Consider the following 19,258-nt stretch of genomic DNA (forward strand, 5'->3'; position numbering starts at 1 on the left):
TCTCTTAGATTTTATAACACTAAATTATTATAATAACACAATTTAAACGCAAACTGATTTGTCTGGGTGTTTTAATCGGGATAAATTTTATGTCTAATTTATTAGATTTTATAATATATACTATGAAACTCTACATAGTATGAAATTTGTCTGTTTGTAACATCAAACTTACATATATATTGATTACTATGTAACTGTAATAATTATTAATTAAGGCCGTTTTCTAATACGATCGTTTCAGCTGACCGTTTAAACGGCTTCACCGACGTAAATTGACCTTTAACCTTTCGAAAGAGCTGAGTACAACTTCACAAATAAAAATAATAATAATATTATATTCTTCAAACATCAAGAGTTCATGAATTATTACAAACGATTCATTTGTTTTATTGAAATTCTAATAAAATATTTGGTAAAGAACTTTGTCGTAAACAGAACGGAAGAATAATATTAAGATATCATTTCAGACGTGTCTGCATCAGTTTATAGTCTGTAATCGGATTATTCATTCGTATGTATAATTTATAACCGAACTGGAATAAATCTAAACATTATGACATTAATACCGAAACATTCAAATGATATGTTAATTCAGTTTGAGGAAATATTTAAACATTTCTATGTATTTGTTTATCTACCACTTTGTTAATACTAGCTCTATGACACGGCTTTGTTTAGGGTTTATAAAATCATAAAAATTTCATTCATTTATACAAATTTAGTTTTAATATGTAGTTTTTGATATTAATTTTCTGACTTTTTACAAAAGGGTAACCAAACATAATGTAGGTGTAGGTAACAGTCGACTCAGCCAACCTTAAAGTCGTCTCCTTAAACTACTTCTACTTTTTCTTATATACACTAAACTTGTGCTAAATAAAAGATCCTCTAACTAACTTAAGTTATAGATACTTGTAAAGGTAAAGATATAAATCTATTACAATCCTCAAGAACAATAGCACGCTACATGCACACACATATCTTAATCTAAACAAAGAGATGTGTCAACAATAGGCACAGTTACCACATTATTGCACAAACAAATAACTTACGAGCAGGCTGTATAGAGCAATAAGGCTTCTTATTAACAAATTAATCAATTCACTCACTGTCATGTTTATATTTATTTAGAACACTTGCATATGTGGTAATCTTATTACAAATAAATTAGTTTAAATCTTGCAGAAAATACTCCAAAACGGTTTTAGATTCCTATAGAAGATATATTTTTTAATTCTGAATTTAGCTAATACAAAGATAAATTAAATAATTTAACATAAATATCCGCAAAATAAAAGCCTCAACGAAACGGAAATCTTGTTCAACGTTAATTTTAAACATCTCCAATCTAGTTATTCCGAGTAAGACGAAAACAAATAAAAATGAGGCGTCCATAAAAAACGTACCTCTATTAACCGACCGGTAATAATGTAATGGCCAGGACTGTAAGGAAACTAAAACGAGGTAAAGGGAAAGAGGCAAAACAGCTCCCGGCCATAATAATAACCCCACCCGAGTTAGACATGAAATTCAAATCTACCAACTACAAGGAAAACTCATCCACAACCGACATGGAGTTCAGTGTTCACGATCTGATAGCTCAGCTCTCTGAGAACTCGAAGGCATCCAAGGAGGAAATAGAGAGCATACAGAGGAAGCTGCTCCATCAGGCCAGCGAGATCCTGAAAGTGGACAGGTTCGCCAACCAACCGCCTCCAGACCCACGTGTCGTGAGCGCCACCCAAAAATACAACGGGCCGATCTACGGCAGACCCATATCGATCCGGAGACAATCGGTGATCAATCAAGACGCTCAATTAGTGCCCGAGAAATTACAAGAGAATGTCAGCGCGGTAAACAAGCATCAGGTCAACGTGGTCGGCGCGGGAAGAGGAGATGTCTTTAACGGAACGGGTTCTGAGGCTAGAGTCGCCAGTGCGCGCGACGCGGCCGTCCGAGGTGAATGTATTGTATTACCTTTGGTTGTATCGTTGTGTTCTGTGCTCGATAACCGAATGTGTGTATAACTGCTGTGATAACGGTTACTTGTTCAAGTTCATTTTGGAAGTGTGGTATGTCCTTGAATCATTTACACTCCGTCTTAGTATCGGTGTACACGCTCTCATGCTCTCCGTGTTAGTGAGTCTGAACCGTATCTGTTGTAACTCAAGACGAACAATAGTTTTAACATATATTTTATAACCTCCTATAAATCATCCAGCGACGACTCGAAGTCGCTGAACGTGTTGCCTAGCTGATAAACTACTCGCCTCACATCAATGAGTGACGTGGAGTCACACTCCTCCTAATAAATTTATCGCTCTACTAATGTAGACTTAAAATATAATAGACATGTTCCATCGATAAATCATCAAATGTTGAGCTGTCTAGACTTTAAAAGCTTTAAAAGCGTATGGTGAATAAGAGAATAACATTATTGAAATGAGACGGGTCGTTAGCCATTGGCCATTAGATTTTCTCTTTATGTTATTGAGTTTTTTAGATATCGCTGTGAAAACATACATTCCTGATTGAATGAACCGGATCACGGAACATAAAAATATACATACACAAGCTCTCCTTATACCGTAGCTCTGCTGGAATTAACCAATTTATTCTCGACCATTATTCTAATATATAATGCGCGAGTAACACATTAAGAAAATTTTATTTATCTTTATAATCATCGGCACTTCTCGTTCCCTGTACTTTTGACAATATATTTAGTCTTAGAATTATCATCTTCAAAACATTTTAAGTTCAAGTAATCTCTCGACTGTAATCATAAGGGAATTTCTTAAATTTCATAACCCACCTTATAGCCAAACATTCTTACATCACAAGTCACGATATGATAGATAATTTTACGTTTTTTACCATCTCCCATATCCTCTTCCAGCACATCCAACTTATCCGAGAACAGTCGGGGCCCGTAACATAGTCAATTCACATAGTATAATATATTAAAGACGCGAAACATTTCATCTGTTTGAAGATAATAAACACACATATACATATATTACAAGGGGAAATCTGTTTTCACGGATCTCCGTCTGGATATGAGATGTTTACCAACTGTACTTCAAGTTATGAAGCTTTCTTTCACTTCATTGTTTTTATTAACTCTATAGATTTTAAACACATGCCTTTAAAATGACTAACAAAAAGCCCAACGCATCTGCCGGTCATCGGTTGCCTCTGGCTATTTTTCCATCAAATAAAATTAAACCTTAATAGCTATTACATTAGGTTGATATTTCTAAATACGTATATATAAATTCAACCTGTCATATCATTTGTTTCAAAGTAAACTAGATCCTTTGTGATCACATTAAAGCTCATTGTCGTTTGATCGATGATAATGACGAAGTTTTAATACAACGGAAATACTTTCGCAGCTTTATACCTGCTTATATTCCTGCTATATGTTTATATGATTTATGAATTCCTTTGTTTAAATCCAAAAACTTTGTTATTTCGACGTACTTACATGGAAAAGAGTTCAACGCGTTCCGTACCTACAGACACTTAGATTTAACACAGACACGAGTATAATTTAAATGTATGGCGATCAAATTTTATTATTATTTGCGTGCATGTTTCGTTTAATATTGAATAAAATATTATTCGACACAACATAATATTAAAACTATATGAAATCAAAGTACTTTATTTAAAATGAAATATATTTTTAATTAATTTTATTAATTCCAATTCTTTTCATGTTTCTACAATACGCCACAGTGGTTCAATCGTTAATGTGACTGGAGCCTCATATTTCAACGTTCGCGAATTCGAACCCTACTATTGTTTATTAATATATCCTTCAAAATTTTCTATTTGAATTTCAACTTCAAGTCAAATAGAATTTACATTTAAAGAGTAATCGATTCATGCGCTGCCTGAAACACATGATTATATCATGAACAGTTTTAAAACAGAGTACAAATCATATTTATTAATTGATTCAATTGTACTTCCTACCACCACGAGTAATCTCGCCACCGCCTAATACAGACGACAGTTACAAACGGAACCGTTGTGACACAGCTGACTTGCCAAAAATCCGCTCCGCTATGTACACTCACCACTTACCACCTACCGACGTTCAACATTCAACATTCAACAATATAATAAACTGATATTACACTATGAGCTTTAGTAACATAAAAGAATATGAATCTCCTCTTAAATAGCCTTCGAATTTAACCTAACCTTAATTATTAGGTTACCCAAATATAATCATTTTATAATGATAGAAATAACTTAATATATACCAAGCAAACTATAATAATTTTGCTAAATAATCCTTTTTAATGATATCATAGACTCATATTTTAGACACTTTCATCTCCGCCGTACGACCCCGGTCGCTGTGAAGTAACCGGGGCGTCGCGTCGCGTCGGGTTAAAAGTAGAATATAATAAATGAGTTTAGTAAAACAGTAAACCATGATTTCCTTTTTTTTTATTAATTTTTTAAAATTCTATGTTTTTCTATAAAAGGAGAAAATTTTAAAGATAACCTCGTCATCTAATGGTACATTTTTTTTTTGGGAAAAAGAGCATAAGATTATAAGGCTTTGATTGATTTATTATAAATAGAATCTAGATGCTGTGCTGTTTTGATAAAAATTTATGTTCCAAGATATAAATACAATACCTAGAAGCGACCTTCATAAAATTACTTTAACATAAGCAGCTAATTCATAAAGAGATAAAAATACCTCAATACCTTTTAATATTTTTATTATTCAAATATATTATAACTGTTATATAATGTACATGACACTGATCTTTCAACCAGTAGGTATCTATTGAGACCGCTGTACACCACTCCTTAGTAAGTCAGATAACTTTCTAGATAATTGTATTGAAAGAGTCCACTAAGGCCGTCCGCCCTGGACTGTGATAGAACAGATCGTAATCTATGGACAACCCGACAAAAACACTCATATATATATATTAAATATAAGATGATTATTAATAATAACCATGGAGGTAATATATTTTTTACAACACTAGTTAACAATCTACGATCCGTCCGTATTGTAACTTTCACATTACAGATATTAAGTTTAGATCAGAGAAGGCTAATGCTCTCATCAAATAATCATTTTGTTTTACTGTTTTCTTGTACATACAGTTCTTGGAATGTTTATTATGTTAAGTGCCGATTGCTTGTGAAATTTAGAACTATATGTAGGAGACATTTCAAGGAATCCGTCCTCTGAATTAGAAGAGAAGAAATAGTTCTCTTGAATATTAACAGGAACAAATTCTAGAAGAATATGTTATCCCACGCCTGAATAAACTTTCTCAAGGACTGATAACGCTATTAGAAAAACTAGATTAAAAATATTTTACAAATTGACAATCACAACGAAATAATAATAAGAAGCATGTCATCTTACAAGCTACGTATCAATGACAAGATAAATGTATGACTTGGGCTGGTTTTATCGTTATCAATAAAAAAATAATATTAAATAATGATATGTAAGATTTCCTTATTTTGCTTGTTTTTATTCTATATTAAAATCAAGATAGTATCATCACGAGACATCCCGTCTGCCCGTGATCACGGTTGCTGCAGAGTAACCGAAACGTCGGCAGTTTGTAGTTTTTAAAAATAATAAAACACGCGAAGTAATCCGAAAATATAAGTTCATTTCAAAATAGTATCAGTTGGAAGTAAATACTTTATAAGTAATCGGTTGCAACAAATTTTTCGCAACCATCACTACATAGGGACACCTCGCTCTCAGCTCGCTCCCAGCTCGATAACCTGTCTCAAGCTGTAATTAAAAAATACATCAAGCAGTTTGTATTCGCTTTCACGGAGCCTGTTCTAGCCTGCTCCGACCTGTCTAGCTTGGGACAAAAGTATTGTGGACAGTTTAATGTATTATTAGTACACCTCAAACTCAAAATATCATTCACAGATAAGCTGAAGGAAACAACTAGTAAAATGAAATTCTGTCACTGCCAGCTTAAAATTTTAAAAAAAGTAACGATTTTTATGATTAATTCACATTGAATTACTTGCTCTTATAATACTTTGAGAAATATACCAAATCAAACGAAAATAACCCGGTCAATTCACGTGTCGCCTTCGAACAACCTTTCTTGTATGCTTATAATGAGTTTTCATCGTCTAACGACAAACCAACCGTTTGTATGTAGTATTGTAATTAAAATATGTATCAGTGTAGTCACTCGAAGTATTACATCCACCTTCACCAACGTTTCCGTTATGACTTCTACAGTGTATGTGAACTGGTACACACTGATGTATTCTAATAATATAAATCTGTTTCTCATGTTGTTCTTACGTTAAAATCTACTTCAGAGAAGCAATAATTTTTAATGTAACTAACTATATAACTTTGTGGAAGTCTTTGTCTGTTGTATTCTATAGTTGACGGACTTTATCGCTTTCTTTCCGAGTTGATCATAATTTTGTTCCCGAAAAGATAACTTTTGTTTGGAACTTTTTAATTTAAGTACAGTCAAAGATACATTGAAGGTCTTTTTAAAAAATAGTTTATAGTGCCTGCTGTTAATAATATTTTATAATAAAATTGTTCATACATAAAACTAACATAATTATTCATAAAATACCATGTTCCATAAAGTAAACGACTAAATATAGCAGTGCCAGTTACATGTCATAGATTTTTTTAATTTCCCCATATTCGTTTGTCTTTAAATTCTAATTTATCGCATCCAGAAGTCTGGAAGAAGTCGGAGATGAAAGCAAAGGAAGGTACTAAGAAAAATTATTACACACATCGTCAATTATTTCGTTACCTAAAAGACTGTTGCTTCTATAACATGTATATGTAACATGCGAATAAAACGGAAACTCGTAATACTTTTTTCACAATAGATCCAACAAGAGAAAGGCGTGGGCTGCGTCCCCTAACACCGCAACTCGCCAGAAACTCACCTGCAATATACTCAAATAAAAACTTCTTCTGTTCAATAAAAATAATGTTGTAAACTAGCAATAAACAAAGAGAATTAGTGGACTTTAATGAGTTTATAAGAACTATTTTAAAAGTGTTAAAATATTTATATTAAACTTTAAGTAAATTTCTCTATTTATGAAATTAAACGTCCTCCATGTAACTTCTAATACTAATAACTAAACTAATAACTCCATCGCTCGCACCTGATAACTGCCACATTCTACGACTAGCGCGATCAAGGCGTTTTATGCCTTATTACGGATAAATAATAAGGTTTATAATCCTGTACGCGTACTCCACAGGTACCTCAGAGCCGGTGCCTCCGTACAGAATGCCGCCAGCGCCCGAGGCGGCTCTGCCCGGTGCCCCCGCGCCCCCCGCCCAGGGCATACACACGCACGCCAAGTTTCCCGTAAGTTATAAATGAAAATCTCTTCATTACTTTATGTTCGACCTCAGCTTGGCTCTCGCCTGCGGTTTTGTTCGTATCATTCCTAATCATATTCATAATTTCTTTTAACAAACGTACTCAGAAACATATATTATTATATATGACCAGGAGTTTTTGAGTTAAAGCCGGAGGAGATATACTGTTTATCAGGTTCATTGTCCGTCTAATATAAAGTATATTCCATTACACGCTTGCTGAAAAATATTATGATAATATTTATAGGACAATAATTGTTTCGAGAGCCGGTAGTAACGCGTATAAGATGTGTTATTCAAATTTATCTGAATACGAAATCAACTAGAAATACCCGGCGTCGAGTGGCCAATTTGTAAAGATCATTTACATTTTAATGAATGAAAAGGTTCGTACGAGTTATGGAACAAATAAATGAGATCTAGAAGCTGTAGATCCGAGTGATGGAGATTTATTATCTTATTTAGAACAAAAATTTGTTGTTTGAGAATCATAAAAGATGAGAACGCTCTTAAAATATTTTTTTCGCTTTATATACATAGATATATATTTTTTTAAACATTAGTATACTAAGTTCACTATAAGAAAAAACTAATTTAGAATAGAAACTTTAAAAATATTAAAGTGCTCTTTAAAATTTGATTTATATTAGTGAGCAATTATCGAAAACAGTAGATGTTTACTTTTTAGTCGTCACTGAGATCAATAATAATAACATAGTAGATCATTACCTTCTTCATAAAAAATCTTCAGCATTAGGAATATTTTTCTCTTACAATAGATATTACTCGGACTAAAGGACATAAACAGGAGTCTCATGAGAAGTTATAAAACTTTGTCAACAAAACAAAAAACTATATAACATCTGTGAATAAGAAAATCTAAAATTTTAATAAACAACGAAAGGTACAGACTAAGATAAGAGATCTGAAGTCAGCTCAACACAAAAGTAACATTGTATTTTCAATTTGTTGTGAGGACAGCGAGTGACGTCGGGTCGACGACATTGTTTTATTTATATCATGAGTCCATTTGGTATTTTCTTTTTGCACGCATTCTCAGCAACCAGTTAACCTTATATTACGAAATGTTGGAATATTTCCTTCATTTGAACAATATTATTTGTTATAGAAAATATTAAATTTGGTCCCGTATATCTCATGACACTTGAGGATTCCGATCAAACCCTGTTAATTAAGTTTCAGTCCTCAGAAGAGACAGATATATTGTTGAGTCCGTTTTATTACAACACAACATGTGTAAATCAAAAGCGACGCGAGCCACGAGTCACGTTAAAGTTATACGTAAGTTAGCTGTCGGTGAGATTTGTGAAAGTTATCATTTACGAATCGATCACAGCTTCGGCATGACTTAGAGTTTATTAAGCGAGTATGTTTGTTTCGTATTACGACATGCTTGTAACATCATTGAATGTACTCTGTAGCAATAGTTATATCTAATATATATTATTTAATAATGCGAAAGTTCAATCTCTCCCATATATACAGTAAGTATGTACACTTAATCTTTACATAATATTTACTCTCTCTTATATACACAGATAGAGCGAGATGTAATTCTGTCGTCTGGAGATAAGAATTCAAAAGTGCCGATATTACAAGAGGCTAGAAAGAGAGGGAGGCTGGGAGCAGTGGCTCCCGATACACCCCCCAAAGCTCTGTCAGCGTGGACTCATACTGAGGTCAGTTATATTAATATTAATTGAACTTGAAAATTAATATATTCTCCAACAACGTTTTTTTATAACGCATACATCTAACTTACTGCACACATTAAACATCTATTATCTAATATAAGTAGAAGCCTAGAAAGTATGCTTAGGTTTAAACTGATATACGAAGGCTATTTATTCACCTCAAAATATCGAATCGGAGAGGCCTTCACGCATCATACACTCGGACATTCACTTTAAAATAAAATTTCAAACAAAGATATTGTCATGTTAAGAACAAGGTCATAAATAAAACAGAGTACAGTTGAAAGCGAGTTTGCGACGCCAAGAATATGTCACTTAACATAAGATCTATTATTAGAACATCAAACACCATGACACTGGGTGCAAGAAACCCATCGTTATGCCTCGCCCGTCACGCTGCTTACACAGGAAACTCCGATCTCATACATATTGCATTCAGACTACACAGAAACTATTCAGATTACCCGCGGAAATATATTACGTTGATATTAAGACCGAACTGTTAACGATCTGGACTGGTGAAGGTGAGAACTATTTACAAACTTGTGGATTAACTTATATTTTCTTCACAGTGTATTGTAAGAGACATTTAATTACAGTATCCATAATGGTGATAATTAAATAATACTACGACATAACCTTATCGATAGTTATAACATTAAGTACATATTTTCCCACATTTTTAATATAAACATTAAATTAAAAACCATTTCCTTTATTTTATGGATCATGATGCTTTAAATCGTTGTATTAATTCCGACCGCGTGCTTCGACGGGCTTCGGACAAAAAAACGGTGAATCTAGCACGTGCGGCCTTACAACTACGATTGGTTACAGCAGATATTACTATTATATAATAATGTTATCAATAATGCCTTGGGAGTTATTCGTATAGACAAATCATTTATATTACTTTGAATATTCATTAATAGTATAAAATAGTTATTAGCAGTAGTCGTCGATACCTCTTAAATAAATGTCTTGGCCAAAACTTTAATTGCTTAAACTATCAAATTCAATTCAATCGTAATTGTTAATGGGAGAAGATAGATTTTAACAATTTTTATCCAAAATAACTCAGTGAAAGTAAATAAAAGTGTGTCGTATTAAATTTGTATCGTCTGAGGTGCGTGATCTGTCTCATTTAACAAGATCCGATCTCCATCGGACATGGAGCTTAGAAAATTCAAACTTGATCGTTATTATTACTTCTTTTTTTATGTAGTGTTAAACGGTCGGTCTGTTCAGAGGACGCTGGCAGTATCAAGTGTACTTAACCTTTCCCGACCCTTCATAGTTTGAACATTTTGTTAAAGATATAATTAATTTTATGAACAAATAAGATCAAAACTATAAAGTACTAGATAATGCCCATGTCTTCATATGCTTGAACCTCGGAACGGAACTCAGAGTTTGTAATGTGTCTAAACAATAGATATAGCAATCAACCTGCAGAGACATCTACGGTTTATGTCACGGAGCTTTATACACAACACAACTGCTGTGCCGTAAGTCATCAAACTACAAGGAATACGAGGGTAAATTATCGCCTGTTTTGTTTTCCGATGTCTTTGTTACATTATTGTAGTCTCATCAGCATCCGTAAAGCAGTTTCTGAAAGAAGCAGGACAAGAAATACCTATAACATTAATAAGAGAAACAAAATTATTTATTATTAGACATACATTTCTTTTGTTATGGTATAAATAATATTATTATTATTTATATAAATAACAATATGGTATAAATAAAAGTTATGTTTAATTATATAAAAATTTTCGTACATCCAAATTATTGAAAAAAAAAATTTTTCAATAATAATAAAATCAAAAGCAATTATTTTTATTGAAACGGTTTCTTTGATTCGGCGTAACGGAGCCGCACGCCGCCGGGGCCGTCTGTCGTGTTAGTAGTGAATGCACGGCCTGTGAGGGTGCATCGTAGACGTAGGACAAATTAAGTGTAGAATATATCTCATATAATAAGTTACAGTGTGAGTTTTGTTCCAATAACGATGTTGTATTGAAGGCTGTAAAAGACAATACGAAATGGTTGAAATTGATGTTGAAAATGTGAGTATTAAACGATATACAAAGAAACAAACAAAGCTATAACAAACAGCGGGGAAATTCATCACATTAATCCCCATACAAACATTCATAAATAATATCGGAAATATCGATTTAAATCACATATCACTGGAATATTTTATTTAATACATGAATATGTTTTTCTTATTTAATACTATAAACAATGTATACATAAATTTAAATTTATTCGTTAAATTAAAGCTGATATATAAACACAAATCCAGGCTTCACTCATTACTCTTAAATACACACATTATAATTCAAATTAAAAAAAAAAACTGTACATACAGTAATATATTCCTATCGAATTCTAAACTTTCCGAACGACACTTTGTATCTAACACATTTAAATTTTAACGTCATAATTAAATAACATACTGAATCCTTGAGCATAAGTTTACTTTCCACTGGTAAACAAGTAATATAATGTATTAAGTAATGAGAGAGTGCTATACCTTATTTAGAATACATAACGATACAGAGTTTCATAAATCTGAAACAAAACATTGTACAGTTCGTTTGAATGCAACAATCATCATTGTGTCTGTTTCTCAGACTCGTAACACTTCTTTCACCAGACCGTACTGGGTTCGATTCCCAGCTACTATGTTGCTTTGTCTCTTATCTACAGTATGACTATTAATTTCGTTGTCCCGTGTACGGAATACTAAGTGTATTTTAAATCAAATACAGGTTATATATTACAGCTGCCTTTGAATGTAATGATCCAGTAAGAATTATTATTAAATCAGTTGCTATTTTGTGAACAGCAAAGTTTCATCATGGGCCACACTTTTATCTATACCTTCACTTTTTTGTGATAGGAATATGAAATTATATAATGTATATGTATTACGGAATTTTTATATTACTGAAAAAGTTACAATAAAACCTTTTAAAATATTGAAATATTCAATAAAACTTTAATACAAATGCAGGTGGCTATGACGTTAAGAGGTATTAAATAAAGTTAATAGAGTAAAATTTAATATACAAAGGTACTATATTCTAGCCACACGCACCCCCCCACGAGATATTTTTTTCGTTTATTGCAATGATATTCTAACAGTACAAATATCTGTTTGACCCGATCTTCATCTGATGAAACGCGCAGGAAAATCACTTTGTCTTTCAGAAGTTTTAAAGCACAATTTTATTTTTAATTCTTTTTGTGTATTTAAATCAACAACATTTCTTGCAGAATCAACAAGCCGGCCCATCTGGTGACTTTAGACAATACGAACAAAACTACGGGTATGCTATGCACCAAAACGTTAATCCGAATCAGGGTGCTGTGGCTAGAAACATACAGAACTATGACTCACCAAAACCTCCTGTACCAGCCAAGAACACTTACAAACCGGAACAAAACAATTCTCATATAACTGTCACAGTCGAAACCGGAAAAGATAACACAAAAGATGCTCCTAAGAGCAACAAGTCGGTTAGCAAAACTTATCACACTTTAAAAGACATGATATCGAGTAGATTTAAAAATAAAGACGGGAATGATGCTGAGAAAAACAACGAGGAAGCCAGACTAAATAATAACGAAGAACGGAAAAAGCCAGATCAAGAACCAGTAACACCACGAGAGACACCGAGGAAAGTTGAACAAGGCATTTATGGAAGACCAATGCCACAAAATCGACCAGATATGCAATACAATCAAGGCATGCCAAACAATATGGCATATCACAGCCCTTCCCCTCATAGGTATAAAATTTGGCCTTTACTGTATTTATATTCCTATCAATATTTCATATGATTGTTGTGGTGGGTGTATCAAGCCTTATAAATACACGAAACAACTTAAGTTTGCTATAATTGGCAGTTTATTCATAGATACAATCTTAAAAGTATAGCTAACTTACTGATATGGTAATGCTACATGTCGAGAAGCAATTAAAGACATTGTTAAATTATACCCCACGATAGTTTCCTTGTGAACTATTATATAAGACAGACATATATGTATCTTTATTAAATTATTGTATATAAATGCTTCCTAATATTTTTTTACAGACAGTTAATTCACCAGCAACAGCAAATAGTCCAACAGCAAATGATGTTGAACCATCAGGCTCGCTCTCAGGAGATGTTGGCTCACCGACCACAGGCTTTGGGTGCAGACGCTCTTTACCAATACGGGCCGCCAGGAAGACGTAGTGCTGTTTATCAAAGGGAAGATTTGAGGTCTTTGGCAAATTTCACATCGCTGAAAACAACTCCACAACCACAAGTAGGTTAAAATTTGTTAACATTGCGGAATTGACACAAATTTGTTAATTATTTTTATAACCAAAGACAACCCAAAAATTACAGAACAGTGCCCGAAAAAATTACAGCAATTGTCGGCTTTCTTACGATCGTTCTCACTGCTATAACAAAGTACAATGATTCTCAACAATTACTCTTTCCCACGACGCACAATTAAAATAACAAGTACTCACTTTATGATGTCGAGATATCGTGAACATTCCTCATGTGGTCACAATGCAATTAATTTATTGGAGCTACGTTGAAATCGATAAAATATTCCAACTTTATTTCGTAACTTACTTAATTAGGATAATCATAGTCTTAGTTTTGTACGGCCTAATTGCATATAAATTAGTCTTAAAATAACTCTATTTAAAATTTTCACCTCAATTATAATTTACGATGAAGAAATAAATAATTTTTAAAAGGTTAATGTTCATATTATTATAAAACAAAGTATAATCTATAGGCTCTTACAACTTAATTTATAAATGGCATACAGTAGTTCCGACATTATTCCAATTTAATTATTATATACTGTAACCATGAGCATTTTAGAAAGCATATTTGATTAAACAGATTCAAACTTATCACTTACAGTTCGAAAATTCACATTCGAGGCTTGATCTCAGAAGTCCACAACAATTAGAAAGGGATATTGGACGGCAAAGAGGATTGGGTGAAGGAAGGCGAGCAGCGTCACATCCACATCTTCTAGAAGAGATACAACATCGACAAGAAATAGTCAGCCCCCAAATTCATAATCGATCTAGGAGAAATTCCCAAGCAAACTTGTTAGATGGAATATCTCATGAAAATGATCCCATAAGAAATAACGAAGAGCGGGAGTCTGATGACGGTGGTTTTAGACTGAGGCATGCTACCCAAAGTAGGTTAAGTTATGAAGAAAGAATTCGAACCAGTGGTCGGTCCTTAGAATCACACCACGAAAGATCTCATGAAATGTATCGAAGGACACCCGATAGCCATAAAGAATCAAGAAGAACGCCCGATTCCTTAAGCCTAAGACAAAAAGATGAACCTTCAACATCCAGAGAAATAGAGAGGAATGACGAAAGTGCGAGTCAAAAATCAGCAGACAGTGTGTATAACTCCAGTGGAAAAGCCGAGGCGTACACTCCCCAACCGTCTTCCTCAAGACAAACACCGAGTAGGATCGAAGACTTAAAGGCTCATGGAAAGAAAGGACCCAGTGGATCAGGAGCCAGTTCGGGTGAGATTCCAATTCACCCTCATTCCCGTATATTGCCCTTTCAAAAATATTCAGTGGCCATTTAATTGTAGATTATGATAAAACCGGCGGTCAATCTTCCAACGTGGATTCAGGTCGTGGGAGCGCTGCGAACTCGAGCGGGAGACGCGCAGAGACCATACGAGCACCTCCGCATGATGCCACAGCTGGTACATACTCTTAGAATATATGAAGTAACTTAAAATAAAATTTCCAATACTCAATCGCTTCCATAAATTAGATTGTCTTGAATATATCACTCTTGTGATTTAGTTACACAAACATTTTTTTTTTAATAATAATAGTAAACTATAATAATAATAACTATTATCATTATATTCCAATTTCAGCACCAGAAAACGAATGGGCAGATTTAGTGGAATGCGAGTTGCGTCAAATCCTGGAGCCGAAGCTCTCCAGCATGAGGTTGGACAGCTCGGCCAGTTCGGATGGATCGGTCACGCCTCCACTACCACCGCTGTCTCCATCTTCAGATCTTCACAAACGGAACAGGTAATCTTAATTCTGTCCGTTGTTATGACCACACCAAGACATCACACAAATGTACTGTGAAAAAGATGATTCATATGATACAATGGCTATTTATATTTAATTGTATGAAAACTGTCAGGTTCTATCAATAAGGATATATCGTTTTTTCTTTATGTATAATCCTCTAGATCACAATTAATATATCAATCGAATTTTACTCGTTTTCACAAGATGGCCCTCTCAAATTATTGTCATATAGATGATCCATCTGAACCTTCTTGCAATGCCTATTACTTGTTTATTTTCGATCAGTCGAACTCAGATTTAATTTTATAAGCCTCTAAGTTGTTAATGAATATCTTCAGTCTTCCCGGCCGTGTTGAGTATTCTGACGATCGACGTCGCCGCGAGTCCCCTCGCTGGCCCTCTCACTCACACTCGCACTCACACAAGAAATCGTCAAAAAGAGATCATCATTACAAGAAGCACTGTAAGTAACCAGCCAGGTGGGACTTTTATATATGTATATGTATAGCACAACGAACTACAGCTAGCTAGTCAGTCGAATATTGAATTTTACTTTCTACACAATTATTTAAAAGGGGTCACAATTTCAAACATTAATAATTGGTGTTTACACCTCGTGAATATCTGTTTGGAGAATTAACTAGAGTTTAAGCAATAGAGAGGTACCATACAGCAATAAACATGTGACTGAAATTCCAAATTGGGAGCTAGAGATAAAAAATAAATTGTGCTAAAATCTTTTTTTTTTTCAGCCTTTGGCCCTGACACAACGGACGTCACTTCAACGACGACACGCAGTCTGGATCTGTCTTCCTTGTTAGATGCAAGAACAGACAGCGACGCATCCACAGATGCACGCGCCATACGAAGGCAGCTCCGAGGACTGGAGAACATGTACGGGGAGGTGCTGCAGTTGTTGGGGGTCAGGAAACCAGCTGGAAAGAACTCCTGGGAGGCACGGTGTGTGGACAAAATCGAGTCTATTTAATATTGGATTCACATATCCTTTTCAACTATTAAAAGTTTTGAATCTGGTTATAAGAAAGAGTAGTATTTATTAATTTAAATAATTGTTCAATTTCAAAAACTTTCACAAGCCTTTAATTTAAAAACGTCGTTACATACGTTAAGACAACGTTACAATATTTTATTTCTTTTGTCAACGTGAAATAAAATCAAAATAATTGATAGATAACACACAATCCATAGAACTAACGTATAAAAAGTACTTGTAGTGTATAGTCAATAATAAGATTGTTATACCAGAGTTGAGTCCGACCAAATACTTATAAAAGATCTGTTTTTTTATTGCCTCCATCTATTGTAATGATTATTAAACAATGCGGCTTCGACATTGATATTCGTAACAATCGTCAGGTTAACTTCCAAGCGTCGTTATGGCAGCATGTCCTCGCTGCCGTCCAGCTCCGTCAGCAGTCGACCTGTCAGGGATAAACGAAGGTCATCCAACGAACATCGGAAGAAGAATGATTATAAGGTAACTTTTTATAAAAATAAAATATAGTAATCTCGGAGGTAACCAACAAAACGGCAATGAAGACTTAAAAAAAAGTTCCTAGTTTGACCTTGAAAGAGGATTTTACGCTGTGAGATGTCTCATGGAAAGTTTCATTATAGATACTTTATTTCCATAGTTATTGGAAAGCATGAAATTTCAGTATTAATTATAAAAACAGAAAACTAAAAGAAGCACACACTGAAATCCATGACTAATCCATAAATATTCAATTTTCTAAGCATAATCTTGAATCCAGGGCATCAACAAGCGCTTCCAGCGGCTTGAATCCCACGTGGTGACACTGGCTCGGTCGGTGGCGCACTTGTCGTCCGAGATGAGAACACACCACTTGGTGCTGCAAGAGATGGACACCATCCGCGCCGAACTGGCCGCCCTCAGGCACATGTACAGGTAGGGCGAAGACTTCTGTTTTATAAGCGTTGAGCTGAATTCTGGTGGTGCACATTGAAATTTAGAAAAAATATATTCTGCGAGTACACAATGATTTATTTGGTAGAAGTAATTACAGTAAATACCACAAACAGGAAAGCAAGATATTCAGGCTTTAATCTATAAATAACTTCATTAGTCACTACCAGTTTTGATGCCCATTAATGAGATCAATATGACTCCTGAGATGATAAATGAATTCACATTTCCCAGATCTGGCGCCCCAAGTCGAAGACGCACTTCAGGGTTCAGTGACCCCGAGCGTGTGAAACGTCTCACCAAATTCTTTGGAGACGAACCACCGCTCATGAGACTGTTCCTCAAGAAACTTGGATACGAGGTATTTAAACGTATTTTGATATGAAAACTAGTTTGCGGAAGTAAAGCCTGGGTAGCAGAAAACTATAATTATTAAAAATTTTATGTTCGAGATAAATCCTACATTGAGAGTATCGGTTTGATTAAATTTGAAAATAAACAAACTCTCAAACGTTTATGATGAAACATTAATTTGTTCTGTTGCTATACAGCGTGAGCGGCGGTCGTAAAGTCAATTAATAATTTTTGCGAATTCCCATAGTGGGAAGAGCATTAAATACAAACAGGTTAAAAGTTGTGCACGATAAAGTCAGCTCTATCGCAGTAATTAGAATATTACCACAAATGGTTCATTAACATAACTCAAAGTGTTTACTACCATACGCTTTCTTCAATATTTTTTTTTTATAAAAAAACCAATACAAAAAATCAATTTTATTTAATTTTAAACTTGTTTAATTTCTAAAATTTTAGGAAACGGTTTCTTTTTTTATTTCGTTTAGATTTTTTTTTTCATTTGTCATTTTTCATGACTGAAAAGGCTAGGGTCAGTTTACGGAACAATATGTATAATTCTATCAAGTAAAATAAATAAATACACTTGTAACTAATTACAGTAAAATCTAGATCTAAGTAAATTATTATCTGAGAAACCACAGAACAAAATCTAACACAATATAATTTCATTCTATTACCCAGAAATATGCAGCCCTTCTTGAAAAGGAGAAGGTGGGCGCGGCGGAACTGCCCTACGTCGGGGAGGACAAACTCAGAGCCCTAGGAGTTCCATTAGGTCCTAGGATGAGAATACTCAAAGAGGCTGGGATCCATCAGGACCTACATTTATCTAGAGACGATCATAACACAACAACTACTTTGGCTATAGTGTAACAAAGTCTAGTAATGTAAATAACTCGACATGATGTGTTCTTATGTAAGAAAGATAGTCTTCATACAATAACAATTGGGAAGGTTGCTGTACTACTGATGTTTACAAAAAAATAACTGATATAAAGTAAAATACATCATTATATATAATAATACTCGTGCTATCGGAATTCAGACTCTATGGTGTGGCGTTAAAACTGTATTTGGATAATTAATTTATAATTGTAAATATTTATGATAATTTGAGTTGTTTATAATTCATTTATTAAGTGTTTTATTTCGCTTCAGTTAATGAGATGATAAGTTTAGGTTGTTGAATGTTAAACACGTGTGAGCTGAGACGCACGACACGGAGAAGGCTTTAATGAGAGGTTTTTTCACCAAACGAGCTCAAACGGACATAACACATCTATATTTTTATGTTATCAATACAAGCGCGCGCCAAAGACGACGTCCGACATGTATTTAATTGTATAAATGTAAATATCTACTTCTCCACAACGAAACGTAAACGCATGCTTTAACATTATTTTATGTTATTTTCTGAGATTTTTTTTTTTGTAAATAAAGATTTTTTTTTTAATAAATTTATTTTTCTTCAATATCAATATACGAGTGTTCTCTTATTATTATTTTTTTTCTACGTGTATGTCTTCATCTGTTAGCTTATTCTCAGCTGAGCCTCAGCTTGGCTACCGCTTTACTTCACACCAACTAAAATATAAAAAATCTGTTGCTAAGAGCAGAATTTGATTACAAGCGAACAAAATTAGCAAATATTTTTATCTTTAAAGATTAAAATATGGTAAGCAAAAAATATATTTTTCAAAACTTTTCTTGTCTCTG

At 33.9% G+C, this 19,258-nt stretch overlaps 1 protein-coding gene across 4 annotated transcripts in view; it reads left to right on the plus strand.

The window, feature by feature from the left end:
• LOC116770628 (uncharacterized) overlaps window positions 1–18,999 on the plus strand; it is a 35,396-nt gene extending 16,397 nt beyond the window's left edge. The window contains exons 1-14 of one of the 4 annotated variants that reach the window (XM_061520789.1): window positions 1,312–1,959; window positions 7,276–7,385; window positions 8,959–9,099; window positions 12,406–12,920; window positions 13,230–13,446; window positions 14,067–14,700; window positions 14,814–14,888; window positions 15,069–15,231; window positions 15,576–15,700; window positions 15,990–16,197; window positions 16,615–16,735; window positions 17,013–17,167; window positions 17,420–17,546; window positions 18,224–18,999. In XM_061520789.1, coding sequence (XP_061376773.1) covers window positions 1,434–1,959; window positions 7,276–7,385; window positions 8,959–9,099; window positions 12,406–12,920; window positions 13,230–13,446; window positions 14,067–14,700; window positions 14,814–14,888; window positions 15,069–15,231; window positions 15,576–15,700; window positions 15,990–16,197; window positions 16,615–16,735; window positions 17,013–17,167; window positions 17,420–17,546; window positions 18,224–18,415 — 3,309 coding nt within the window. In that variant the 5' untranslated portion in view covers window positions 1,312–1,433 and the 3' untranslated portion in view covers window positions 18,416–18,999. Of the gene's footprint in view, window positions 1–1,311; window positions 2,073–7,275; window positions 7,386–8,958; window positions 9,100–12,405; window positions 12,921–13,229; window positions 13,447–14,066; window positions 14,701–14,771; window positions 14,889–15,068; window positions 15,232–15,575; window positions 15,701–15,989; window positions 16,198–16,614; window positions 16,736–17,012; window positions 17,168–17,419; window positions 17,547–18,223 lie in introns of those variants that run through there. The other 3 variants (XM_032662173.2, XM_061520790.1, XM_032662174.2) reach the window with 3 other exon arrangements.
• The last annotated feature ends 259 nt before the right edge of the window (window positions 19,000–19,258 follow it).

Source organism: Danaus plexippus, chromosome 7 (genome assembly GCF_018135715.1).
Source record: "Danaus plexippus chromosome 7, MEX_DaPlex, whole genome shotgun sequence".
Lineage (NCBI taxonomy): Eukaryota > Metazoa > Arthropoda > Insecta > Lepidoptera > Nymphalidae > Danaus > Danaus plexippus.